A 24,978-nucleotide genomic window follows, 5' to 3' on the forward strand; every position below is an offset into this window, starting at 1 on the left:
CGGGGCGGGGCGGGGCGGGCGGGGCTCCGAGGGCGCGACGGCCGGCGCCGAGCGCCGCCCCTCGGCCCCGCCTCGCCGCCCCTCGGCCCCGCCCTGTGACGCACGGCGCTACGGACGTGCTACGTGCGTACCGTTTGCGTGCGCGTCGCCGCGGCGTGTGCGCGACGCTTCGCGGTTACCCGGATCGGCGGCGGGGCGCGGCGGTACCGGCACCACCGGGTCGGCTGAGCAGCGGGAGCGGGGCCCGGGGTTCCCGGGGGCCCACGGCCGCCATCACGGATTTCCTGTGGGACAAGCGCACCGGGCTGGCTGCGAGGACGGTGCGGCGGGGCGCGGCGGCGGGCGGGGCGGGGAGCGGGGGGGGGGGGGTAGGCCGCGCCGCCGCCGGGGCCGCCCGGAGCAGGCCCGGGCCCGGGTCCCCCTGCGGGGCCGCCGCCGGGCCGGGCGGCCCGGACGTTATCGGAGGCGGGGCCGGGTCGGCTGGGCCCAGGAGGCCGCGGCCGGGCCTTGCGGTGCCGCGGCGGGAAGTTCCCCGCCCGCCGCTTCCATCGGGCCCGCTGTGTCCCCCGGTGTCTCCCCCGTTGCCCGAGCTTCGACCTCCCCCCGTCCTCTCCCCGCGTTCGGCGGGGCGGGCGGGCTCCCGTCCTTCCGCTCCCGGCGCTCGGCGCGGCCCCGCGCAGGCTGGAGGCCCCGCCCGGCCGCGGAGCAGGGCAGGGAGCTCGGCCGCCATCATCGTCCCCAAACCGGTTCCAGACGAGCTGCGAAAACGCTTCGCTCGCCGGCGGAGAAGGGTTCCCGGCCTTGGCGGGCCGCCAGCGTCGCCTTCGTACGCCGCCTGTAATTAGAGGCTGGAAGGCCTGGGCGCAGCGAGGCCTTGGGAGCAGCCGGGCCCCGGTGTGGAGCCGTCGAGTCCGGGGAGGGGGAGGGGGGGGAGAACCGTGAGCGGCCCCGCAGGGCCCGGCCGTGCTCTGGAGGGTGAAGCTTGCCCGGGTGTAACGAGCCTGCCCCAGCCCTCCCCCAGCTCCCCACATCACCTGGGGTGCTTTTACCTCTCGGTGGCCCTGCTGGCAGTGTGGGCGTGAAGGCAGCACCGGCAGCACCCGCAGGCTTCTTGGGGGGGGAATTACCGGTGGGCGGTGTGTGGCCAGAGGGAGCTCCTCTGGAGGTGAGGAGGAGTTTTCTGCCTGATACTCAAGATCTGAAATGCGTGTGGGGAGTGTCTCAGACCTGTGGAGTGAGGTCTGGCGATGGGAGTGGGGTCCTACGAGCTGGCACTTCTGGGGTCAGGATGAGGTGTGCCACCTTGCCTAGGGAATTCCTCCTTGGCTTTTGACTCTCGAGTTCCCATCAAGGGTGGTGGAGGTGAGCTCGTGTTCCTTTCCCTTGGGGTAGGCTCTACAAGGCTTTGTTAACACCTCCAGCCTGTGGAAAGGGTGGTTTTGCTCCCTGGGTGCCATAGGACCCTCCCCACTGGCAGTGGGAAGTGCAGATGTGGCTCACTTGGCAGTAACCCAGAGACATCCCTTCAGGAGCTGCCTGCTTAGGTGTCTCCAGTGCTGGTGCACAGGTGGGACTCTGTGCTGAGCGCCAGTGATATCCTGAGCTCCATTTCACCTCCCTTCAGTTTTCCTCACTGGTGCTTCGCTCCTTCCTGGGGAGTATTGTAGCTTAAAGAGAGAAGGTGGAAGCCCCAAGTGCTGTTTCTGGAGCTGTGACCGGTAGAGGTGGAGGGGCAGGGGGGAAGGTAACCTGTGGCAGGGGGGTTGGAACTCTCTGAACCTTGGGGTCCCTTCCAACCCAGACCAGTCTGTGATCCTATGAAAACAGGACCACAGCCATGTGGGTTGTCACATCCTCTCTCATAAGGCTGCGGGGGGACCTCACTGCAGCCCCCCAGTCCCTGAAGGGAGCAGAGGAACAGGAGGGGAATGGGCTTGTTAAAGGGTGGATAATGGCAGGACAAGGGGGATGGGGTGAAGCTGGAGGAGGGAAGGGTGAGAGGAGAGACTGGGGGGAAGTTCTTTGCAGAGAGAGTGGTGAGGGGCTGGAAGGGGCTGCCCAGAGAGGGGGTGGGTGCCCCATCCCTGGGGGTGTTCAAGGCCAGGCTGGCTGGGGCCCTGGGCAACCTTGTGTAGCTCCAGGCCTGGAGGTTGGTGTCCCTGCCTGTGGCAGGGGGTTGGAGCTCTGGGACCCTTGGGGTCCCTTCCAACCCATGCCATGCTACAATATGGGGTTCTGGGGTCTCTCAGAAGTTTGCCCCCTCCTCAGATCCTGCGGGTGCGCGCTTGGATGCGCCGCTGTCTCCCTCCCCCTTCCTTGCCCGTAGCTGTTGATGCTGTGTACGGGTTCCTCTCCCTTGCCTTTGCCTCGTGTAGTCATGGCTGTCTGCTGTCCCCGTAGATGCCTCACTCTAGAAGGTACCGCTCGTCGGAGCGCAGCAGCCGGGGCAGCTACCACGAGCGCTACAGGAGTCGCAAGCACAAGCGGCGGCGGACGCGGTCGCGGTCGAGCAGCAGCGAGCGTGACCGGCGGCACCGGCGGGAGGACAGTTACCACGTCCGATCCAGGAGGTGAGCCCACGGAAATGAGCTGGGCCCTCGAACCCTGGGGTTTGGCTGGAGGGGGGTTGTGGTCAGCCCAGTGTCCGGGCGGCCTGTGCCCCCTTCTCTCATGTGCCCTGAGCTGGCGTTTGTCATCCAGTCCCCTCTCCCCTCCGTAGCTACGACGACCACTCAGCGGACAGGAGGGCCTATGACCGGCGTTACTGTGACAGCTACCGTCGGAACGACTACAGCCGCGAGAGAGGGGAAGCCTACTATGAACCCGAATACCGCCATTCCTACGAGTACCGCCGCTCCCGCGACCGCGAGGGCAGCTACCGGAGCTGCAAAAGCAGCCGGCGTAAGCACAGGCGGAGGCGGCGCCGCAGCCGGTCCTTTAGTCGCTCCTCATCGGTGAGTATCCTGCTGTGCTGGGCCTCCCCTGTAACCTTTCTCTCCCAGGTGACGAGCTGGGTAAGTAGAAAACTCACTTTCTAAACGCTTCTCTCGGACTCAGCGTGAGGAATGTGTAGGAAGGTGCAGGCAGCAGCTCCTGGCTGCCACCCCGACGCGCCGCGGCGGCAGCTGTGCTGTGCCAGCCTGACCCTCTGGTAGCATTTGCCCGCTCAGAGATGGGAGGAGGACAGGCCTGCCTTGTGAGGCTGGCGGTGTCCCCTCCACCCCCTGGGGAGGTGCTGCAGTCCTCAGCTCCTTTAATACCCTGCAGAGCGCTGCTTTTGTTCGGTGATGCTGGTTAAAAACCCACCTAGGAACCCCGAAGCAGTCTGCTGTGTGAGGTTCGGCCAGCGAGTGTTCGGTCGATCCGGGTCCCAGGGAGCTCAGTCCGGCTGTGGCAGGTGGCTTGGTCCCTAGTTTGGACGTGTCCTGTGGCAGGAAGCCCCCTGTCTCAGAGGGTCGGGTTCTGAGTCAGAGCAGGATCCTCCTGGGTGGGCCCAGCTGATGCAGGATGTCATGTGAGGGGTTTTTCTTTTGGAAAGGAGTAGAGCTTGTGGACCAGTCGATTTGGGTGGAGGCAGCAACCATCACAGGCTCTTCCCAGCAGTGCCCCTGGCTTTCTCTTCTTGTCTGTTCTGCTGTTCACCTTCCACTTCTGTTAAGACCCCAGGCGCGTTCTCTGCTCTGTGTGTGGAGCTCTCAGTGTTGTCTGGTCTGTCCAAGATGTGTGTCTGAGGGATGGGATTGTGGGCTGGATTCAGGTCCCAAATCTGCTGGCTGGTTGCTCCCAGGTGTGGGGATACTTAGCTGAAGAACCAAAGGCAGGAATTTCCTCTTCTCTGGTGTAAACCTCTTTATCTGCCTCATCCCAGGCTGTCCCTATTCCCTGTTGGGCCTCTGCTTCTCTCCTGGAAGTTAGTCCTTCCAGGGTCAGCTTCTTTGGGGGGAGGGCTTAGGAAGAAGTGTCACATCTTCCCCCTCAGGCAGTCACTCCTCAGTCCTCTCTGGTTTTGGATGGATCGTTGTACCAAGAGCTGCTTCCAAAATCTCTGAATTCCTCTTTATTCTGAGTGTCAGGGGTTGGGGGAAGCGGTGAGGGTGCTTGTTGGAAGGGGCTGGGGACTGTCTGTGTGGGGCAGCCTGGCCCTTCGCTCGCGCAGGCCTTCCCGGCGCCCGCCTTCTGCAGCCATCCCTCAGTGGCTGCCGTGGGGCTGATGTGGAGCTGCCATCGGCCTCTCCCCACGGCCACTGAGCACCCAGCTGCAGGGTTGAGCTTCCACAGGCTCTCTTGGCGTTACCCAGGACCCCAAAGCCGATGCCATTCCGAGCTGTGTCCCCCCCTAAGAGCGAGAGCAGCCCCCTTCCACTGCCCCTCCGCTCGCCCTCCTCCTGACGTCTCTGCTCTCACACTGGTTCGGGTGGGGCTGTTTGTAGGTTCTTTTTTTTGTTCTTTTTTTATTCTTTTTTGTTCTTTTTTTTAATTCTTTTTTTTTTTGCTACAACAAAAAGAGAACTGGTTTTGGTTTTTTTTTCTTTTCTTTTCTGAGCTTAGTGTGTTGTATCTTGACATGTTCCCTTGCAATATCCCTATCGTTATATATTCCTCTGTGCCGTATGAATTGGCTGGGAATCTCCTCCTGCAACCCCTCCTCAAACAACCATGTGAATTTCCAAACCAACCAATGCGTGACGCTGGCTGCTGCGCTGGTTTGAAAATCTGATTGGTGAATGATGAATTTCCCTGTCTGCCTGGGCCAGCAGCGGAGTCGACAGAGCAGCAGAAGGGCCAAGAGTGTGGAGGACGACGACGAGGGGCATCTGATCTATCGCGTCGGCGACTGGCTACAAGAAAGATGTACAGCCAAATCGTAACATAATTTAGCTCTCTAGTTAAGCTCCCATCGCAGTCGCAGATCTGTCTTAAAACCTTTTCTGTTTCATTTTTATTTCCATTGTTTGATTAAAGAGAAAACCCTCTCCTTTTCCTCCCCCTTTTGTTAAAGCTACGTTTATATATTGTATTGTTACTGAAGTGGCAGGGAAACTTAGGGCTGTTGCCTTGTGCAGCCGGTGTCAGCCTTCCGCTGCTCCGGTCTCTCGAGCTGTGTGCAGGTTAGGTGTTGCAATGTATTCTCCTCTGCCTTGTGTATGCGCTGCATCCAGGTCATGCTCACGCTCTCATCCACCTCCCTCTCTTTCTCTCCCTCCCAGATGAGATTATTAGCACCTTAGGGGAAGGCACGTTCGGCAGGGTGGTGCAGTGCATCGATCACCGGAGGTACGTCGCTTCCAGGGACGTGGTGGAGAGGGATGGGGGGAGAAAGAAAGACAACAGCTTGTGACAAGCCCTTTGAGCTTAAATTGGGAGCTTGGGAGTGAAAACAGGAGTCTTCATTTCCAGATTTCCTCTTGTTAATCTGGGCAGCTGCACTCTTGAGGTGCCTGTGTGTTTGGGGCAGGTGCCAGGGTGCTGCTTTGGCAGACACCGTGTAATAACAGTCACCTTTTGGCTTGAGCAAGGGCGGTGGAAAGCTGTGCTGTGCCGAGTCAGGCTGGTTGGGAAGCCTGTTTTGCATGGCATGGGGCTTTCTGTCCCAGCTTGGAGGGTGATCTTGTGCTTTCTTGCCCTTCCTGCCCAGGGGTGGTGCACGTGTTGCTCTCAAAATCATTAAAAACGTGGAAAAATACAAAGAGGCTGCTCGGCTGGAGATCAACGTGCTGGAGAAAATCAACGAGAAGGATCCTGAGAACACAAAGTGAGTGGGCTCCTGGTGTTGAAGCAGAAGGGCAGGCATTTCCTTAGCAGCACAGGTACAGGGATGGGCAGCTGAGAGAGATAATTGATGTTGTGTGACCAGATTCATCTGTCAGTAGCTCTTTAGAGGCATGTTGGCTTCCCATGGGATACAGACCAAGCAAGGAAGAGGAGGAGCCTGACACAGGGATAGCAGCTGTGTGTGGATCTGTCTCTAATCAGAACTTTTGTTGTTCTCAGTCTTTGTGTCAGGATGTTTGACTGGTTTGACTACCATGGCCACATGTGCATCTCCTTTGAGCTGCTGGGGCTCAGCACCTTTGATTTCCTGAAGGACAACAACTATCTGCCTTACCCCATCCACCAAGTCCGGCACATGGCCTACCAGGTGTGCCAGGCTGTGAAATGTAAGTGGTTCACTGCTCTTCTCTCTGCTGGTCCCTGACTGACTGGGAGAGCTGTGCAGCTCCCAACATCCAGGCCCCTTTCGTAACTGGTGGCCCAAAGCAGTGAGGTGTTTTTTTGGCTGTGGTGCTGCTGTGCCAGTGCCTCCTGCCCCTCCAGCCAGGAATGCATGCTTGGAATGAAGCCTTTTTCTCTTCTGATCTCTGTTTTCTGATGCATGTGGGCTGGCAGAAGCTCAGGGCACTTGAGTGTCCACCTCCACACACACGTTCTGCTGATCAATATGATGAACCTTTCTACTTCTGCCAAAGCAGCTTGGCCTGGACTAGCCTGTCCACTAACACCCAGTCCAGACACTGGCTAAACTGGTGCTCGTGTGAGCAAACCAAATTGAACCATGTTGGCTTTTCAGGTGGGATACAGGCTCTCTCTGCTTCCCCTCCCTCACCCTGACTCTGTTTTGCTTCCTCAGTTCTGCACGACAATAAACTCACTCACACTGACCTCAAGCCGGAGAACATCCTCTTTGTGAACTCTGACTATGAACTCTCCTATAACCTGGAAAAGGTGAGGGTGCTGCCCTGCCTGGGGGGGTCTCCTCTTGGGGGGAGTCTCGGGGGGGGCTCTCCTCTTGGGGGACCCCGGGGGCAGGTCTTCTCTGGGGGGTTTGAGATCCTTGGCCTCAGCAGCAGGCAGGAGGAGTCAGAACGTGGTCCCGGGAGACACGGGGCTGACTGGCCGCCTTTGTGTGCTCGTTCAGGGCCTGTGTCCTGCACCATGGGCCTGTGTAGCCTGTGAGCAACCCGCAGGGCCTGCAGGCTTCCCCGCATGGTAGTGAGAGGTTTGGGGGGCTGAAGCCTTCCCCTTGCTGTGGAGAAGCCTCAGCCATGGAAGGAAGGGGCTAAGAGTCCTCATCTCTCGCCTCCTGAGTAACTGACACCCTCCTCCCCCCTCTCGCCCTGGGAAGAAGCGGGATGAGCGGAGCGTGAAGAGCACGGCCATCCGAGTGGTGGATTTCGGCAGCGCCACCTTCGATCACGAGCATCACAGCACCATCGTCTCCACCAGGCACTACCGGGCGCCCGAGGTCATCCTGGGTACGTGCAGGCAGGCCTCGCCCTGCGGGCGCTGGGTGCCGCCTCTTGGACTCAGGAGCTGTCCTGGGTTTGCCCCAGGGAGATGAGAAGTGCTTTATTTCCATGCTCTGTGGTGCTATTTTCTGGGAGGGCCAACAACATCTTGGTGGGTGTTTTGGCATCGCTACCAGTTGGGTGTAGTGTGTTGCCACCAGTGTGGCTGGAGTGGGAGTAGTTTGGGGTTCTTCCCAGCTGTTTTGTCTTTCAAGGGGCATAGGAAAGGGATTTTTTTGACTCTTGGGCCGTAACTGGATCTTTTCTTTGAAAACCATTGTTTTTTAGAGCTTGGCTGGAGCCAGCCCTGCGATGTGTGGAGCATTGGCTGCATCATCTTTGAGTATTATGTGGGTTTCACCCTGTTTCAGGTGAGAACTGTGTGCTGCTAGAGCTACCTCACAACCCATGAAAGAGGGTGCTGGCTGTTTCCCACTACAGCCAGTAGCTTCTGGGACTTAATGGAGTTCCCTCCATCACTGAGTCTTGTAGAGATGATGGAGGTGTTGCCCAGCAAGGGGTTCTGAACGGGGGAACACCCCAGGGCTGGAGGCAGAACCCCTGAAACCTGTTCTGTGCCTTCCCTTTACGTTTCTCTCTCTCAGACACATGACAACCGGGAGCACCTGGCCATGATGGAGAGGATCTTGGGGCCAATTCCGTCTCGGATGATCCGGAAGACGAGGTGAGCAAGGCTGGCTGAGCACCTCAAGCTTCCCAGCCACCTCTTACCTCATAGCTAGTGGTTCTCCTTGAGGGATCAAACTTAGAAGGCACCTTGCTGAGGCAGCTGTCTGTGCCGCCTCCCCCTTTCCTTGCCCTTAGCTGTTGATGGTCTATACTGGTTCCATGTGGCGTTTTGTCCCTGGTGTAACCTGTTCCCACCTCTTTACCCTGACAGGAAGCAGAAATACTTCTACCACGGCCGCCTAGACTGGGATGAGAACACTTCTGCTGGGCGCTACGTCAGGGAGAACTGCAAGCCGCTGCGGGTAAGGCAGGGGGCAGGCAAGAGCACCCCTCGGCTTTATCCTTTTCTCATTGCAGAGTCTTAGAGTCCCTGCCCCAGTTGTGAAGATTCTTCCTGTGGGCAAGGTTGGGCCGTGGAAAGGGTCAGCCCAGTGTCTTCCCGAAGGAGCCTTGGCTGTCCCAGGCATAATCTAGGAAGACTGCAGCAGCCTGAGCTTAATCTGAAGTGGAGGAGGAGGAGGAGGAGGGCACGGAGACCTCAGGAAGTGCCTGGGAAAGGTGGTGGGGAGGGGTGAAAACTCAACAGTTGTGCTCTTGGCCCAGAATTCATGTCTAGGATGGGGTGGCAGCCTGAAGAAAGCAGTCTTCCCTCAGCTTAGCCATTCAGCCCAGGGACCAGGACAAGCCACAGCGTGTCCTCGTCCCTCACCCCTCTCTCCATCTCCCCAGCGATACCTGACCTCCGAGGCCGAGGACCACCACCGCCTTTTCGACCTCATCGAGAGCATGCTGGAATACGAGCCCTCCAAGCGTGTCACCCTGGCAGAAGCCCTCAAGCACCCCTTCTTTGACATGTTAGAGATGGAACCCAGCACGAAACTCTGGGACTCTAGCAGAGACATCAGCCGGTGACGCCACAGGTGCCATCCTGCCCTCAGATTCTAGCCCCCGTGGAGGCCTGTGTGATTTCTACCCAGACACTTGGTGCTTTTCTTCTTTTTTTTTTTTATATATAATTATATGTGAGGAGAACTCCCTGGATACATTTGTAAAGCTGTTAATATGTGAGATATTGTAAATACCCGTATTCTATATCGGCCTCCGAGCACCACGGGCCTGACCTGCTGTTGCTGCTGCTGTTATCGTGAGGTGAGGGGGCCTGTGTCCATACTGTAAATAACCTGTCCCTGCGTTGCTTCCTCTCCTCCCACACCCTCCTCCTTGGTGTAAATACTCCAGGACTCGCAGCTCTCTGTAGCTTCTCTCTGTTTTCCTTGTAAGTTATGAAACTGGTGGGACTGCATGGGAATTATTTTTTTGGATCGATGTCATAGCCCATCCCCACACCAGAGTTTTATAAGGCTTTTGTACAGTCTTTGTGGAAAAATAAATATGAAGTGAAACAAATGACCTGGCCTTGGCTTGGAGGGGGTGGCTTTGGGGCTGCTGGTGAGCAGGTTCTGGTGTGTGGGGTGGTGAAATATGGGGTGGTGAAACATGGAGGGGGGGCCCTTCATCAGAAGGGAGGCAGGATGTGGGACAAGGAGGATGGGGGGTACTTCAGGAGACACGTTCTCTTCCCTGGGAAAACCTCTTCCTCCCTGGATGGGGCAGAGCACTGGCTACTGGTGTGCTGGCTGTTGGAAAAGGGGTGTCTGTGGGGCCTGCAGCCAGCTGGCAGACCTCTTCCCTGGGGGTTGTCTGTGCCTTCTCTGGGGTGAGACTGGGGCTCCTCATTTTGGATGCTTCTGTGGGAATTCCTGTGGCTATTTTGGACCTGATGGCAGCTCTGTGTGGGCACTTTGCCAGCGGTGTCTGGAAGAGCCTTGCTGGAGTGGTGTCAGAACCAGAGCAGACATACCCACAGCCTGCTCTGTGGGAGCTCAGGGCTTTGCCCTGCTGCCATCTGTCTGGGACAGAGCAGGTCCTGGCTCTGGCAGGCTCTTTCACAGCACAGAGGGATGAAGGAGAAGTCTGGCTTCACCTGGAGCTGGTGGGGGAGTCTCAGGAGGGGTGATGTCAGGTCATCTTGGTGAGCTTGTGATCCCAACTTAAAGAGCTTGGGCTGGGAGCTTTCACCTGCCTCCTGCTGTGTCCCTGAGCTAGGCTGGCTGGTGGGCAGAGGGAAACAGGGTCCTGCTCTGTGTGGAGCCAGTCCCTGGGCTGACCAAATCCCAGCTCAGATGATCTCAGGCTAAAACAACTCACACCCCATTCTCCAAAACCTGAACTCCCAACTCTTCCAGAAGAGAGTGTGGCTCGAGCTTCCAGCTGCCTGGGCTGAAGTGGGATTGGGATTGTGCTTGTCTTTGTTCAAGGCCTGAAGCACATTGTTAGCAGAGAGGTGCAGCATCTGCGTCCCAGGGCTGGGAGCTGGGGCTGGGGCTGTCTGGGTGTCCGGGGCTGGAATCCCTTGGGGGCTCCAGCCAACCAGCACCGCAGCCATCCAGGGTAAGGGGTGGGAGCCCAGCCGAGGTGTTTGGGGACCAGTCCCTGAAGGGGCTACAGCAAAGCTGGGGAGGGACTTTTTAGTGGGGTCTGGAGTGACAGGACGATGGGGATGGGTTTAAATTGGAAGGGGGGGATTTGGATGGGGTATTAGGAAGAAATTCTTCACTCTGAGGGTGGGGAGGCCCTGGCACAGGGTGCTGCCCCCTCCCTGGAGCTGTTCAGGGCCGGGGTGGATGGGGCCCGGAGCAGCCTGGGCTGGTGAGCGGTGTGTCTGCCCCGGGCAGGGGTGGGAGCTCTGAGGCCCCTTCCCTCCGGGCTCTCCGGGTACAAGGCCTCGGGGGCGCCGCGGTGGTGGGACCGGCTGAACGCTGGGCAGAGGAGCCGGCCCTGGGCGGGGGGGTGCGGGGGGCGGGACCCCGGGAGGCGAAGGGGCCCCGGGCAGCGGGAAGGGCCCCGGGTGACGTGGGGGCCGGCGCAGGGACCCAGCGCAGCCGCCGTTGCCATGGCGACGCGCTCCCGGCGGGCCCCGCGCGGGGACCGGGCCCCACCCGCCGGACAGGAAATGCGCCCGGCACGTGACTCCCGGGCCTGTGGCCGCGTCGCGTGCTCGCCTCCTCCCCCTCCGCGCCTGCGCAGAGGCTCCCTGCGGCGGAGCTCCCCAGGAGCCGCGGGGCCGGGCGGTGACGTCACGCGGCGGCGGCCAATCAGCGGCGGCGGCGGCGCGGGGCGGGGCGGGGCGGCCGAGGCGCTGAGGCGGCGGCGGGTCCCGGTGCCGCTCCCGGTGCCGCTGCCGCTGCCGGTCCCGGTCCCGCCATGGCCCAGCGCGGCGGCCCCGCGGAGTTCCCGGAGAACCCCTTCCAGGTGCGGCCCGGCCCGGCCGGGTGAGCGGAGCGGGCCGCGGGAGCCCCGGCGGGCCCAGCCCCCCTCACCCCCGGCCGTGTCTCTTCCAGGCCCCCGCGCCGGGCCCCGCGAGCGCGGCGCTGGACGGCTACAATCCCTTCGGGGGCGACGCGGTGAGGCGGGGGGGGCCGTGGTGAGGCGGGGGGGGGCCGCGTCCCGGCGGGGGGGGGCCGCGTCCCGCCGCGGGACCGGGCCCTGACCCCCCCCCTCTTCCCCTCCGCTCCCCAGCCGCCCTACCAGGCCCCGTCCGCGGCCCCGCCGCCCGCCGCCGCTATGGCCCCGCCGCCCGCCGCCGCGCCGCCCCCGCGGAAGGCCAGCCCTACGGAGCCCCGCAACTACGGGTCCTACGGCACGCAGGTAACGGGGAGGGGAGGGGGAGGGAGGCGCCCGGCCGCCGCGGGGTGCGCTGGGGGGAAGGAGGGGTCCCCTCCGGGCTTGCCTTTCGCCCTCACCCCCAGGCCTCGGCGGCCGCGGCCACGGCTGAGCTGCTGAAGCGGCAGGAGGAGCTGAACCGAAAAGCAGAGGAGCTGGACCGGCGGGAGAGGGAGCTGCAGAACGCGGCCCTCGGTGGGGCCACGAGTGAGTGGCCCGTGGGGCTTTGGGGGGGGGGGGGTATGGGACACACAGAGGCTGCCTTCCCACTCAGGGACCCCCCTGGCCCCGGCGCTGCTGCTCTCTCCTCCTCACCTCCTTTCCTCTGCAGCGAGGCTGAACAACTGGCCCCCACTGCCAGCCTTCTGCCCGGTGAAGCCGTGCTTCTACCAAGACATCCCCGTGGAGATCCCTGCTGACTTCCAGAAGACTGTTACTACCATGTATTACCTCTGGATGGGTGAGTGAGCGGCTGGGGGGAATCCTATGGAGAGATGTTTGTAAAGGGTGAGAGGCAGGAGGCTGGAGCCAGGCTCTTCTCAGCAATAAGGGGTAGTAGGCACAAGCTGGAGCAGAGGAGGTTCCATGGGAGTACAAGGAGGAACTTTGTCACTGTGAGGGTGACAGAGCACAGGAACAGGCTTCCCAGAGAGGTTGGGGCGTCTCCTCCTCTGGAGACATCCAGATCCCTCCTGGATGTGTTCCTGTGGGATTTAGTCTGGGTGATCCTGCTCTGGTGGGGGGTTGGACTGGATGATCTGTCAGGATCCCTTCCCACTCTCTGACAGTCTGGGACTCTCTGAGTGCTGCGTGTGTGAGTGAATGTGGCTGCTCTGGGGAAATCCCACTGGATGCTTGGTGCCCAGAGTCGAGGGGCTGTGACCCCCTGGGTGTGGGGAGAGGGGACACCCTGACTGATGTCTCCTCTCTCAGCCAGCACCATCGCTCTCTTCCTGAACTTCCTGTCCTCCCTGGCCTGGTTCTGCGTGGAGCCCTCGTCTGGGTCTGGGTTTGGCCTCTCCATTCTCTGGGCTCTTCTCTACACCCCCTGCTCCTTTGTCTGCTGGTATAGGCCCATGTACAAAGCTTTCAGGTGTGTATCTACCTGCAGTCCCAGGCCTGTGGGGCAGCAGGCTGGGATGGCTGTGGTGCTGCTGCTTGGAGCTGGAGATGCTGGGCTGCTCAGTAAAACAGACCCCTGCCCCCAGTGCAGCACCTGTGATGCCCCAGCTCCTTTGGGTGTGGGGGATGCAGCGGGTCCCGTGCTGGGCTTCATGTTTTCTCATCTCCCTGCCTTTGAGGAGGGTTTGAGAGCTTTTTGTTTGGCTTTTCTTCTCCTGTGGCTTAACCTCCCCTGTCTCTTTTCTCCCAGGAGCGACAGTTCCTTCAACTTCTTTGTCTTCTTCTTCGTCTTCTTTGCCCAGAACGTGATGTATGTGCTGCAGGCCATTGGCATACCCAACTGGGGCTTCAGGTGTGCCTTGGGCTGTGCCCCTGGGGGAGCCTGGCCAGCCAAGTATCCCAGGAAGGGGAAGAGGTGGGTGGGGAAGAGGGAGGGAACCTGTGGGTCACCTCCTCTTGTTTTGCAGCGGCTGGATCTTGAGCCTGATAGCGCTGCGGAAGAACACAGCCGTGGCTGTGATGATGATCCTGGTGTCCCTGAACTTCACAGCAGTGGCTGTTTTGGGCATCATTATGCTGAAAAAGGTGGGTGTGTGTGTGTGGGGGGTGTCAGACCTCGGGGCCAGAGTGCCCCTTTTGGAGGGTGGGGTTTGGCAGACTCTCTGCTGAGGGTTGGTGTTCTGGACCCCCGAACTCACCCCTCTCCCAGATCCACTCGCTGTACCGCCGGACGGGCGCCAGCTTCCAGAAAGCCCAGGAGGAGTTCGCTGCTGGGGTCTTCTCCAACCAGGCCGTACGCACCGCGGCTGCCAACGCCGCCGCCGGCGCCGCCACCAATGCCTTCCGTGCGCCCTAGCTGGGTGCAGAGCCCCCCAGCTCCCCACCCAACCTACCTGGGCTCTTTGTAAGGAAGAGGAAACCCAAATTGCACTTTCATTGGATCCCTGTGTGTCTGCATCAGCTGTCAGAGGCTGCCTCATCCCAGCTTGGAAGTGCTGGTGCCTGAACCGCCTGCTGCTCCAACCCCTTCTCCTCACGGATGTGGGCTGTTCTGGTTTGTGCTGGTCTCCTGCCCTTGGGGGACTGGGGAAGGCGTGGGGCTGGGAGGTGCTGTGGCCAAGCCCAGCGCTTCTCCTCACTCTCCCTTCCAGCACTGGGAGCCTCCTCCACACATGTGACAGGGACTGAGGCAGCTGCTCGGCTTCCCTGGGCTCTCCTGGTGCTGCCTGGGCCATGGAGGGTTCTCCCTGTGCCCAGTCCCAGGGCATGTTGGGGGGGCCCAGCTCTTCCCTTTGGTGGGGGGGGACTTGTTTCTCTTCCCCTAGGGCTTGCTCTGGCCCCAGGGTGCTGAGCTGGGAGGCAGCCCCCTTCCGCTCCCTCCCTCTCCCCATCCTCTTCCTTTCCCCTTTGCTGAGCTGAGCCCCCTCCACGTGTGAGGTTAAGGAGAGCAGGGCCAGGGCAGGTACTGGTGGCACTGGTGCTGCTGGTGGGGATTCCTGCCTTGAGCCTGTGTGTGCCCAGCACAGCAGTCTGTGACCGGGGTGTGCTGGGCTCTGAGGAAGGCCCTGGGTGCCTGGCTGCTGGGTGCAGGGGTGAACAGCCTCTCCCTTCCTCCTTTTTGCTTCCTTGGGGCCAGTACCCCTCCCCCCATGCTTATCCCTGAGCCCATCCCTCTGCCCAGCACCTTCCCTCTGCCCCCGCTCACCCCCATGTCCCCTGTCCCCCTGGCTGGGGGGCTGGGGGCTGCCTGGGCGTGGGTCTCATGAATTTTGCTTCGCCTCATCGCTCCTGGGTTCGTTCCTGCTGCTCCTGGGCTGGCGAAGAGGGGTCGTGCCTTCATCTGCGGGGACCAGCGCCTGGGGGCGTCCCCCGTCCCCCCAGCTCTGCCCCGGGCCGGGGGGAGCCCCGGGTGTCCCGTGCCCCGGGACCAGCCGCCTTCGGGTTTTATTTAAGGAATAAAAGAAGTTTCACTCGGAGCCTCCGGCCTCCCGTGTGTGGGGGGAGGAGGCGGCGGGGCCGGTACCGCAGTTCTCCGGGGGGGGGTGGGGAGGGCGGGACTGCAGCTCCCGGCGTGCCCCGGGGGGGCGGCCCCGGTGCGGGCGCGGCCGGAGCTGCCGGCGGGGTGCGGACGGCGGCGGGAGCGGCCCCGGGAGCTGCCCCCGCTCCACACACACCCCCCCCCCCCCCCCAGCCTCACCCTGCGCCCGCTCCGCCTCCTGCAGCAGCCGCGGGCGAGGCCACCGGGCTGCGGCCTCCGCCGCACCGGCCCCGGCGGAGTTGAGGGGCGGGGGGGGCATCCCCGAGGCCGCCGCCGGGGCTCGGCGGGGGGGATGCTCGGCCGCGTTCCGCGCGGCATCCCGGCTCCCGGGCGTCCCCGCCGCCAGCCGCTCCGCGCGGGGCCGGGGCTGGGGGGCGCGGGGCGGCGACCCCGCCGGTAACCGGCCCCCCTCCCGCCGGGACCCGCGCTCAGGACTCTCGCCGCGGCGGAAATCGCGGCTCCTGCGCCCGCCGCCGGCGGAGGATGGTCCCGGGCGGCGGCCGGACCCGCTCCCGCTGCCCGGCCCGCGGCTGCCGCCTCCCGGCTCTGCCCCGGCGGTCGGCGACCTGGCCCGGCCGCCGCGTCCCGGGCGGCGGTTCTCGGGCTCCGCAGGGCGGTATGACCCCCCGGCGGGGGCCCGGCGCTCCGAGGACGGCGAGAGGGGAGGAGGAAGCTCCGGGGCCGCGCTCTGCCCCCGGCCGGGAGCTGTAGGCCGGCTCTCCGGCCGTGATGTGCGGGTACCGGTGAGGCCGGTCCCGATCCCGGGACGCCCCGCGGAGCCTTCGCCGGAGCCGGGTCCCGCGTGGCCGTGGGCGCTGCCCCGGGGGGCAGGGAAGAGCCGCCGTCAGCATCCTCCGGCAGGAGGAAGGTGGAGCCCGGCCCGTTCCTGCTGAGCGCCCGTTGCTGCCTCCCCCGGGCCGGCCCGGTGCTGGCGCGGTGCCGCCGGCTGCCCCGCGGTCCTGGGGCCGGTCGCCCCGGTCCCGGCGCGGGGTGACCATGCCCTCCCCCAGCGAGTCCAGCCGCTCGCTGACCGGCCGCACGTCCCGCAGCCTCACCCACCTCCGCGTCCAGAGGACCTGGCTGCAGATCCTGCTGGTGCTGGGCTTCATCCAAGTGATCCTGGGAGTCCTGATCGTCACCTTCAGCCTGGTAGCAGCCACCATCACGCCTTCTGCCAAGATCCGGCACTCCTGTCCGTCCTGGGCCGGCTTCTCTGTGAGTCTGGGACTCGGGGGGCGCCGGGGGGGGGTGGGGGGGTAACGTGCAGAGGGGTCCGGCACAGGTCTGCCCTGCCACGTCCATCCAACTCCCTGGACGCTGAATTTGTCACCGGTCCCAAGGGAGAGAGTGGCCCCGCTGCTCCCCCACCCTTTCCCTGTGGCTGCCGCGGTGCATTGTGGGAGAATCCCGGGCATTCCCCCAGGGTGACTCTGTGAGGGACAGAGACCCCCGGAGCAGGGTGGGGGGTTTTGGGGAGGGGGTTAAGCAGGGAACACGTCTGAGGTCACCCGCGCGTGGGGTTGTGTGGCCGTGGGTAGGGAGAGACACCCAGGTGCAGCAGCAGCGACGGGGCAGGGGACCAGGCAGCAGGATGCTCTGCACACACGGGGCGAGGGCGGGACCCTGGCAGGTCTGGGGTCCCCAGCAGTGACCCAGTGACACAGGTCCTGGCCCAGGCTCACAGCCTGCACAGAGCTGCCCGCAGTCCCCAAGCTCTCCGGTGCCCTGAATCAGCAGTTTCTCCTGGCTTGCGGCGCCAAGGCTGCTCCCAGGCCGGCTGCGGGGCTTGGGGGGATGGGGGGGGGCTCTGCTCAAGGGCGGGAGCTGCTCTGGGCCCCACTGCCTGGCAGAGACCCCTCCCCATCCTCACTCCTGGGCTTGTGCATCTGCAGCTGGCGCTGTCCGGGCTTGTCGGCATGGTCTCCTGGAAGCGGCCGCTCACGCTGGTGGTAGGTGTTGGAGGGGACCCCTCTGCTGCTGGGTGTCCAGGATGGGGAGGGTGGTGCTGGGGGAAGGAGAGGGGGGAGCACCAAGCAGCCCCACATGCCCCTAGATGTACAGCCACACTCTGCATCCTTGCCCAGCTGGCAGACCCCCTCCTCCCACCACAGGTCACCTTCTTCACCCTGCTCTCAGTGCTGGGCATCATGCTGAGCCTCGCTGGGTCCATCCTGTCCTGCCAGAATGCACAGCTGGTGAAGTCCCTGGAGGCCTGTGAGAGGGTGAGGCTGGGGAGGGGGGGGATACCCCAGTGCCCCCACGCACCGGGGCAGCTGAGCACGGCCCAGCCCTGGCTCACGGGGCTCTGGGGACACGGGGGGTGCGCGGCAGCAGGATGCGCCGGTGGCTCTGGGTGGGGAGCACGGCACCCAGGGGTCCCTCAGCGCTGCTCCGTGTCCCTAGGAGAAGGACTCGTGTGTCTGCTGCCAGGCCCGCTCGGCCCCCCCGCCCGCCTCCTGCAGCCAGCAGAGCGAGATGCTGACCATGTTCCCCAACCCCGACTGCTGGAGCATCCGCGTGGCGCTCAAGGTGGGGGCACTGGGAAGGTGGGGGACCAGGTCGGGGTGCTGGAGTGAGGGGGGAGTGGGGAAGGGCTCCCTGGGGAGCGTCTGTGCACCCCACCATGTTCTGTGGGTGTCCGCAGCTCACCCTGCTCCTCCCCAGGACCTCCTCTTCAGCGTCTGCGGCTTAACTGTCTTCTCCACCATCATCTGCACGCTCTCTGCTGTCGTCTGCTGCATCCAGATCTTCTCCCTCGACATCGTCCATGTGGTGAGTGCCAGCCCTGGCCCAGGACCAGCACTCTCAGGCAGGGGGTGGGTCACAGGGCCCCAGGGCAGGACCTGGCCCTAACTGGGATGGATGAAGGCCCAGGGCACGTGTTCTTCGATGGATCTCCAGACAAGGGGTCCCAGCTCTTCTTCTTCCCCGCTGCCTGCAGCTGGTCCCCCAGCGCTCGAGCTCTGTGACCCTGGAATGCACGTCCCCCCCTGACACCTTTCTGCAGAGCATGATGGACTTCGAAGAATTCGTGCCCCCGGTGCCACCCCCCCCCTACTACCCACCCGAGTACACCTGCAGCTCCGAGACTGACGCACAGAGGTACCTGGCTGGGTGCAAGGCTGGTGGAGCCCCCACCCCCCCCAAAGAAAAAGGCTGGGGGGGACCCATTAGCCCCTGAGCAGGGCTTGTCCCCAAGGATGTGGCTTTTCCTCTGTTGCCTCCACAGCATCACCTACAATGGGTCCATGGACAGCCCTGTGCCCCTCTACCCGACCGACTTCCCCCCTTCCTACGAGACTGTGATGGGGCTGCGGGGAGACAGCCAGGTGGGGAGCTGGGGGTTGGGGGCAAGGGGGGCTCGGGCAGGGCTGGGGTCTGTCCACGCCTTGACCGTGCTGTCCCACAGGCCACCCTGTTCGACTCACAGCTGACGGACGCCTCGCACGCCTGCACCTGTGACCGCGTCCCCTCCATCGTGCTGAGCGGGGAAGGTGAGCGTGCCCCATCCGCGTGCTGGCGGCATGGGAGAGGGTTCAGGGGCGGCCCTGATGCTCTTCACCCACCCTGGCTCCGCTCCTCACAGTGTCCATGGACAGCGGGTCCCTCATCATGTCCGAGATCATGGACATCCCCGGGGACAGCAGCCCCTCGGAGGACTCGTGCCTCCTGGAGCTGCAGGGCTCCATGCGCTCCGTCGACTACGTCCTCTTCCGCTCCATCCAGCGCAGCCGCGCCGACTACTGCCTGAGCGTGGACTGCGTGCAGTGCAGCCACCACGCTCGCAGCCCCACGCTGGGTCTGCAGGGGCCCTTTGAGGAGACCCCCCAGCCCCGGGTGCGGGGGGAACGCTCCTACTCCTGCTCCACGGCGGAGCCCGGTCACGATGGCATCTTGGTTGGAGGAGCCGTGACCCACAGCTGCAACCGCCTGGAAGGGCTGGCGCGCTGCGCGGGGCCCTGCTTCCCCGAGGTGCGGCTCAAGGAGAAGGGCTCGCTGCCGGGGCGCGGCGATGGGCGCGTGGCCGGATCCGGCACCGGGCGGCTCTACCAGCCACGGCGCAACAGTGAGACCTCCTGCCCCTCGTCACCCGCTCCGGGGCTCGGCCAGCGCCCACTCGTGAGGTCACACAGTGACCCTGGTGTCCTGACGGTCGGCCGCGCTGGTAGGTGGCACCAGATGGAATTCGGGGAGCAGGGTGGGGAAGACGGGTGCCAGGGCAGGGGGGTGTGCAGGGGGCTGCCAAAGCCTGAGCACGCTCTTCCCGCTCCCAGCAGATTTCAGGGAAGTACTCTATACCAAAGCACTGGAGGACAACGTGTCCGACTCCTCCGCGGATACAGGTCAGGGCACGGACGCACCGGGATGCACAGGAGGGAGGGGGGGGAGCGCTGCTGCGCTGGGGGGGGGGCAGGCTCACCCCACTGGGGCTGGGGCGATGGGTACCCATGGTGGTGCTGGCTCGTGCCAGCTTGGGGAGGGGAGATGGTGGGACCCCTGGGGTCGGTAAGACGGGGTCCCACCGGGAGCGGTGTCTCGGCAGGGCTGTGCTCAGAGGCCTGTCTGCTCCGCCGTTCGCACTGTGAGTCCCCCCCGCTGCTCCGGGCCAGCTCTGTTGGGAAGAACAAGGTGCTGCCCTCCAAGAAGGTGAGGCAGCAGCTATCCAAGACGACGACCCGTTCGCTGGGGGACCTCAAGGTCTGCCGGGGAACCCGCGGGCTGGTGGCCAGGTTCCTGCAGAGACCCAAGCGCATCCCAGCAGCCGGCATGGAGGTGCCAGGGCACAGCTCCCAAGGGCACAAGCAGGTGAGCTCTGGAAGCTGTGGTGGGATGGGGGCAGCTCCTCTTTCTCCATACTCTTTCCCTCCTTCCTGTCCATCCATTTTTCCCCCCGGAATCCCCACGCTGGCCCTTCCAGGGTCTTCGTGGTGCCTCACGGTGCCGGCACCATCCCTGCCCAGCCCCTTCCCTGCAGCCCCACTGAAGCTGTGAGTGGGGAAAGAATCGTGTGTGTCACAACGGCTTCAGCTTTGCCCCTGAGTCACCAGAGCCTGGAGGCAGTCGCTGGGATGTCCCGGCTTACGGGACACCCGAGACCTTGCGCAGCCCGAGAGGCCCTGACGGGAACGAGCCCTTAATGACAGCGTGACACACGCCTCCGCCATCGCCCTGTCATCCCTCACCGCCCCTGCTCTCATCCCGCGTCACCCTGGGCGTCCCACGCAAAGAGAGGGGTGTGTGGAGGGGGGGTGTGAGCACAGGGTGCAGCCTGTCCCCGTGGGGGGTTGCAGGTTCCCTGGAGCGCCTGGCCGGGAGCGGAGCGGCCCCAGGAAGGGATCCATCTGCGGAGCTGCGGGGACCTGAGCTCCACGTCGTCCCTGCGCCGGCTCCTGTCCGCTCGCCGGCTGGAGCGCAGCCGCCCGCGGAGCCTCAGCGGGACCTGCAAGGAGAGCAGCCTCTGACGGGACACCCCACCCCACGGCACGGCCTCCCCATGGACCCTCCTGGTGCCACAGCCTGGAGAATCTGGGGGGGGGGAGGAGGGTCGTGCTCTGGGCCAGGGCCCTTGGACGTCGCTTGGACATTCCTGCTGCGCCCGCGGGGCTGGGTCCTGCGCCGCTGCCCTGGGGTCTCAACTGGGGCAAGGTGGGGGGCTGGTCCCCTGGGGTGTGCTGGGCAGCTGGGACAGCCCTGCCCTGGCCTTGTCACGGCCCTGCCTGGCCCCTGGGCTGCCCCGGCCCTGCCTGGTCCCTGTCCCTGTGCCAGCCGTGCCTGTCCCCTGGCTGTCCCCTGCCCTATGTCCTGGCCTGTGCTGGCTGTGCCTGTCCCCGGGGCTGGCTGTGCCTGTCCCCGTGCCAATCCCTAGGGATGGCCGTGCCTGTCCCCTGCCCCGTGCCCCAGCCTGTGCTGGCTGTGCCTGTCCCTGGGGATGGCTGTGCCCATCCCCCGGCATGTCCCACGCCAGTCCCTAGGGATGGCCGTGCCTGTCCCCGTGCCAGTCCCCAGGGATGGCCGTGCCTGTCCCCGTGCCAGTCCCTAGGGATGGCCGTGCCTGTCCCCGTGCCAGTCCCTAGGGATGGCCGTGCCTGCCCCGCCCCGTGCCAGCCGTGCCTGTCCCCACACCGGCCGTGCCTGTCCCCTGCCCGGTCCCTCGCGCTGGCCGTGACCCCCCCCCCCCACCCCGGCGCCCGCAGCCGCGCTGCCCCTCGCTGGACTCTGAATAAAGGTGATCGCCGCCCGCCCGGGGCCGTGGGGCCGGTAGCGACGGGGGAACCGGGGATGGGGGCAGGGGCCGGGGCGGGTCAGCTGACCGGTCACGTGAACAGCGGGGGCGGCTCCGCGCGCGGGGCAGCCGGTACCGGCGCTGGTCACGGGGGGAGCGGGGCCGGGGTCGCCTCCGGTGCTGAGGGGAGCGGGGGGGGGTGCGGTGAGGGCCCCGCCGCCGTGCGCCGGCCCCGGTACCGGCGCGGCTGTCGGGCCGGACCCTCGCCCGCTCGCACCCAACCGGGGCTCGACCCGCCCAGCGCCGGGACTGCACCGGCGCCCCGGGCGTGGGCGGGACGGGAAGCAAAGCCCGGGCGCCCTTAAAGGCGAGGCCGGCAGCGGGCCCGGGGCTGCGGAAGGAGCCGGGGTACCGAGAGCAGCCGGGACCGGAGCGGGGGGACCCACGGGGACCAGCTCCGGGTACCACCGGGACCGGGTCGGGGGGAGGATCGGGAGCAGCTCCGAGTTCCGCTGGGACCGGCTCGCGGCGGGGACGACACCGGGACCGGCTCCGGGTGCCGCCGGGACCGGCTCCGGGGGGACACCGGGACCGGCGGCCTCGGCGCAGCAGCTGCGCAGCGGCCCCGGGACGCGGGGGGGCCATGGGGGGTACCGGGACCGTCCTCTGGCAGCTGCTGCTGCTGCTGCGGGCTGTGCCCTGGGCTGCAGGTAAGGGGGGGGGGGGGCTGAGTGGGAGCTGGGTGGGGACCCCCCGGGGAGAGGCGGGGTGTGGGGGGGACCTGGGGCTGGGAGCTCAAGGGGGGCTGGGGTGTGGGGGGGGATCTGGGGTGGGGAGCCGGGGGAGAGCTGGGGCAGGGGTGTGGGGCAGAAGCAGCACCCCATGCGGGGCAGGGGAGCTCTGTCAGGGAGGCATCCCCGAGCCGGCAGCTGCCCCCAGCCCGCCTGTGCCCCCCCAGGCGCCCGGCCCTGCAGCCCCAAGTCCTTCGGCCGCGATGCCACGGTGTGTGTCTGCAGCGCCGCGTACTGCGACACGCTGGACCCGCTGGTGCTGCCGGCCCCCGGCACCTACGTCAAGTACGAGAGCAGCAAGGCCGGCAAGCGGCTGGAGCGCAGCCAGGGCAGCTTCCAGCGCAGCCTGCACGCCCCAGGTACCCGCTGTGGGTGGCGGAGATGGGCCGGACCCTGCCCGTGACCTGCCATCACCCCGCGTCCCTCCCTGCAGACCTCGTCCTGACCCTGGACACGGCGCAGCGGTACCAGAAGGTGAAGGGTTTTGGCGGCTCCGTCACCGACGCGGCTGCCATCAACATCCTCTCCCTGCCAGAAGCAGCCCAGAACCACCTGCTCCGCTCCTACTTCTCTGAGGAAGGTGAGGACGCTGGGGGAGACGGGGAAGGGTGGGGATGGGGGACCGTGTGGGGGTCCGCAGGGCTTGGGGACCTCCCATCCCACCCCGCTGTGCCTGGCAGGGCTGGAGTACAACCTCATCCGGGTCCCCATGGCCAGCTGTGACTTCTCCCTCCACGCCTACACCTACGACGACGTTCCCTTCGACTATGAGCTCGCCCACTTCAGCCTGCGAGACGAGGACACGAAGCTGAAGGCGAGTGGTGGGACGGAGCGGTGGGCTGGGGCGTGGGGAGGCCGGGGAGGAGCTCAGCCCTCGTCCTTCATCCTGCAGATCCCCCTCCTGCACCGAGCCTCGGCCATGAGCAAGCGGCCACTGTCGCTCTACGCCAGCCCCTGGACCTCCCCGACCTGGATGAAGACCAGCGAGGCCTTTGTGGGGAAGGGGACGCTGAAGGGGCAGGCGGGGGACAAGTACCACAAGACCTGGGCCAACTACTTCGTCCGGTAGGGATGCGCCTGGGGCGAGGGGATGGTGGAGATACCCAGGGCATCCTCAGTGGTGGTGCCGGGGAGACCCTCACAGCTCACTGACCTTCTTCCCACCCCTCCTCCCTGTGCCAGGTTCCTGGATGAATATGCCAAGCACAACCTGACCTTCTGGGCAGTGACAGCCGAGAACGAGCCCTCAGCTGGGTTGATCAACAATTACCCCTTCCAGTGCCTGGGCTTCACAGCAGAGCAGCAGCGGGACTTCATCGCGCGGGACCTGGGCCCTGCCTTGGCCAACAGCTCCCACCACAAGGTCCAGCTCATCATCCTGGATGACAACCGGCTCCACCTCCCACACTGGGCCAAAGTGGTGAGCGTGGGGGGGGTGTGTAGACCCCCCTAGTCCTGCAAAGGGCTCAGCTGGTCTTTCCCCCCACCAGAGCACTGGAACGCTGGTGCTCTGCCCCACAGAGACGTGGTGGTGGTTGAATTTCCTCCCCTCCAGGTCCTGGAGAACGAAGAGGCAGCTCGCTACGTCCACGGCATCGGCATCCACTGGTACCTGGACTTCATCGGCCCCATCCAAGACACGGTGGTGCCCACTCATGAGCTCTTCCCCAACTACTTCATCCTGGCCACCGAGGCGTGCATCGGGGCTCACTTCTGGGAGAGGGACGTGATCCTGGGCTGCTGGGAGCGGGGGAACCAGTACAGCCACAGCATCCTGACGGTGAGGCTTCCCTGCCTTGCCCTGTGCAGCGGGTCCCCAGAGGGACCCCCCACTCCTGTGGGCACCCAGCTCCTTGGGCAGACACCTGGGCCCTCCTCTTGCAGAACCTGAACCACTTTGTGGCCGGCTGGACCGACTGGAACCTGGCGCTGGATCTGGAGGGGGGTCCCAACTGGGTGAAGAACTACGTGGACAGCCCCATCATCGTGGACAGCAGCGAAGGCATCTTCTACAAGCAGCCCATGTTCTACCACATGGGGCACTTCAGGTGGGTCAGGGCCTCCTGAAATGCTCTCAGCTACCTGGGCTGCAGCTCCAGGGTTGCGGTAGCAGCTCGGTGGGAGGGGAATGGGGTCGGTTTATCGGGAGAGGAGCTTCTCTGGGCTCTGACACCCCTCCTGGGCTCTCTTCTTGCCTGTGCAGCAAGTTCATCCCTGAGGGCTCCCAGCGTGTGGGGCTTGTTGCCTCCAAGGAGTCCAAGAAGACAGAGCTGGAGTACACGGCGTTCCTGCGCCCCGACGGCGCCGTGGCGGTGGTGGTTCTGAACCGGTGAGTGTGGGACCCCTCCCCTGCTTCCCTGTGCCGGGGAGCTGCTGTAGGCCTGACCCTGCTGCTCCCCATCCCCCAGGTCCCCACAGAACATCACCTTTGGGCTGGCTGATACCGTGGGCCTCATCTCTGCCGTGGCTCCAGCCAGCTCCATCCAGACCTACCTGTGGCGGCGGCAGTGACAGGATTTGGGGTGCCCATGGCTGGCCAGGGGCCGGACTGAGCCGGGCTGGGAGCACAGCCCTGGAGCCTGGAGGAGGAGGATGAGGAGGGGGGAGTCGCTTGCTGGCTGCGCTGTGCCGGAGCCGAGCCCTGTGCCCACACACAGGAGGGCTGGGGGCACCGGTGGCCCCTCGGCGCTGGGACCCCGCAGGCCGCAGCCGCTGTTTGCTGCTGCTCTGACATTAAACGCTGACGCTGCCTCTGCCTGGGGCTGGAAGAGAAACATCCTGGTCCCTCCCCTGCTCCTGGGTGCTGTGACTGGGTGTCTCCCGCGCACGGAGCCCATGGGAGTCCCATGAGCCGAGCTGGTGGAGGCTGCTCTCCTGCCTCTCCCAGCTGCTGCCCCTGACTCCCAGGGGAAGCTTATCCTGCTGGGAAAGGGCTCCAGGCTGCTGCTCCCAGTTCCCAGGACGTGGTGCCTGGATGGGGGTGGGTGGGCTCAGCCCAGTTCTCCCCCCGCTTGCCTTTGCAGGAGCTGGCAGCAGCTTTCCCTGTGTGGGGATGCTCCAGAGTAGGGGTAGGGACCCTGCCTGTGGAAGCCCTGAGTGGGAATC

General features: G+C 64.6%; 4 protein-coding genes across 5 annotated transcripts; all 4 read left to right on the top strand.

Moving 5' to 3' along the window:
- The first annotated feature begins 158 nt into the window (after positions 1–158).
- Positions 159–9,383, top strand: CLK2 (CDC like kinase 2). 2 transcript variants are annotated; one of them, XM_084276768.1, is made up of 13 exons: positions 159–320; positions 2,401–2,570; positions 2,720–2,954; positions 4,755–4,851; positions 5,208–5,274; positions 5,636–5,752; positions 5,992–6,158; positions 6,629–6,723; positions 7,124–7,253; positions 7,575–7,657; positions 7,892–7,971; positions 8,188–8,278; positions 8,706–9,383. In XM_084276768.1, exons 2-13 carry the CDS (start codon positions 2,401–2,403, stop codon positions 8,886–8,888), a joined length of 1,515 nt encoding a protein of 504 aa, XP_084132894.1. In that variant the 5' UTR covers positions 159–320; the 3' UTR covers positions 8,889–9,383. The 2 variants fall into 2 exon arrangements, with proteins under 2 accessions (XP_084132894.1, XP_084132895.1); XM_084276769.1 differs by having other exon boundaries at positions 4,758–4,851.
- A 1,780-nt stretch (positions 9,384–11,163) lies between these two features.
- On the top strand, positions 11,164–14,797 carry SCAMP3 (secretory carrier membrane protein 3). Its single transcript, XM_084276558.1, has 9 exons — positions 11,164–11,288; positions 11,378–11,440; positions 11,556–11,684; positions 11,786–11,906; positions 12,031–12,159; positions 12,633–12,792; positions 13,072–13,173; positions 13,289–13,406; positions 13,531–14,797. Exons 1-9 carry the CDS (start codon positions 11,241–11,243, stop codon positions 13,675–13,677), a joined length of 1,017 nt encoding a protein of 338 aa, XP_084132684.1. The 5' UTR covers positions 11,164–11,240; the 3' UTR covers positions 13,678–14,797.
- A 1,058-nt stretch (positions 14,798–15,855) lies between these two features.
- Positions 15,856–21,089, top strand: ENTREP3 (endosomal transmembrane epsin interactor 3; the record flags this gene model as incomplete). The annotated part of the gene is made up of 12 exons (XM_084276597.1): positions 15,856–16,074; positions 16,752–16,808; positions 16,971–17,081; positions 17,263–17,388; positions 17,524–17,631; positions 17,801–17,961; positions 18,089–18,188; positions 18,269–18,353; positions 18,446–19,024; positions 19,137–19,202; positions 19,403–19,665; positions 20,151–21,089. The coding sequence occupies 12 exons, from the start codon at positions 15,856–15,858 to the stop codon at positions 20,319–20,321; spliced, it is 2,046 nt and encodes a 681-aa protein (XP_084132723.1). The 3' UTR covers positions 20,322–21,089.
- A 539-nt stretch (positions 21,090–21,628) lies between these two features.
- On the top strand, positions 21,629–24,647 carry LOC311202328 (lysosomal acid glucosylceramidase-like). The gene is made up of 10 exons (XM_084276914.1): positions 21,629–21,792; positions 22,041–22,232; positions 22,307–22,453; positions 22,554–22,687; positions 22,766–22,938; positions 23,056–23,293; positions 23,429–23,653; positions 23,758–23,921; positions 24,077–24,202; positions 24,282–24,647. The coding sequence occupies exons 1-10, from the start codon at positions 21,726–21,728 to the stop codon at positions 24,382–24,384; spliced, it is 1,569 nt and encodes a 522-aa protein (XP_084133040.1). The 5' UTR covers positions 21,629–21,725; the 3' UTR covers positions 24,385–24,647.
- Positions 24,648–24,978: the final 331 nt, after the last annotated feature.

Source organism: Gallinula chloropus, assembly GCF_964237585.1.
Source record: "Gallinula chloropus genome assembly, chromosome: 29".
In the NCBI taxonomy this organism is placed as follows: Eukaryota; Metazoa; Chordata; class Aves; order Gruiformes; family Rallidae; genus Gallinula; species Gallinula chloropus.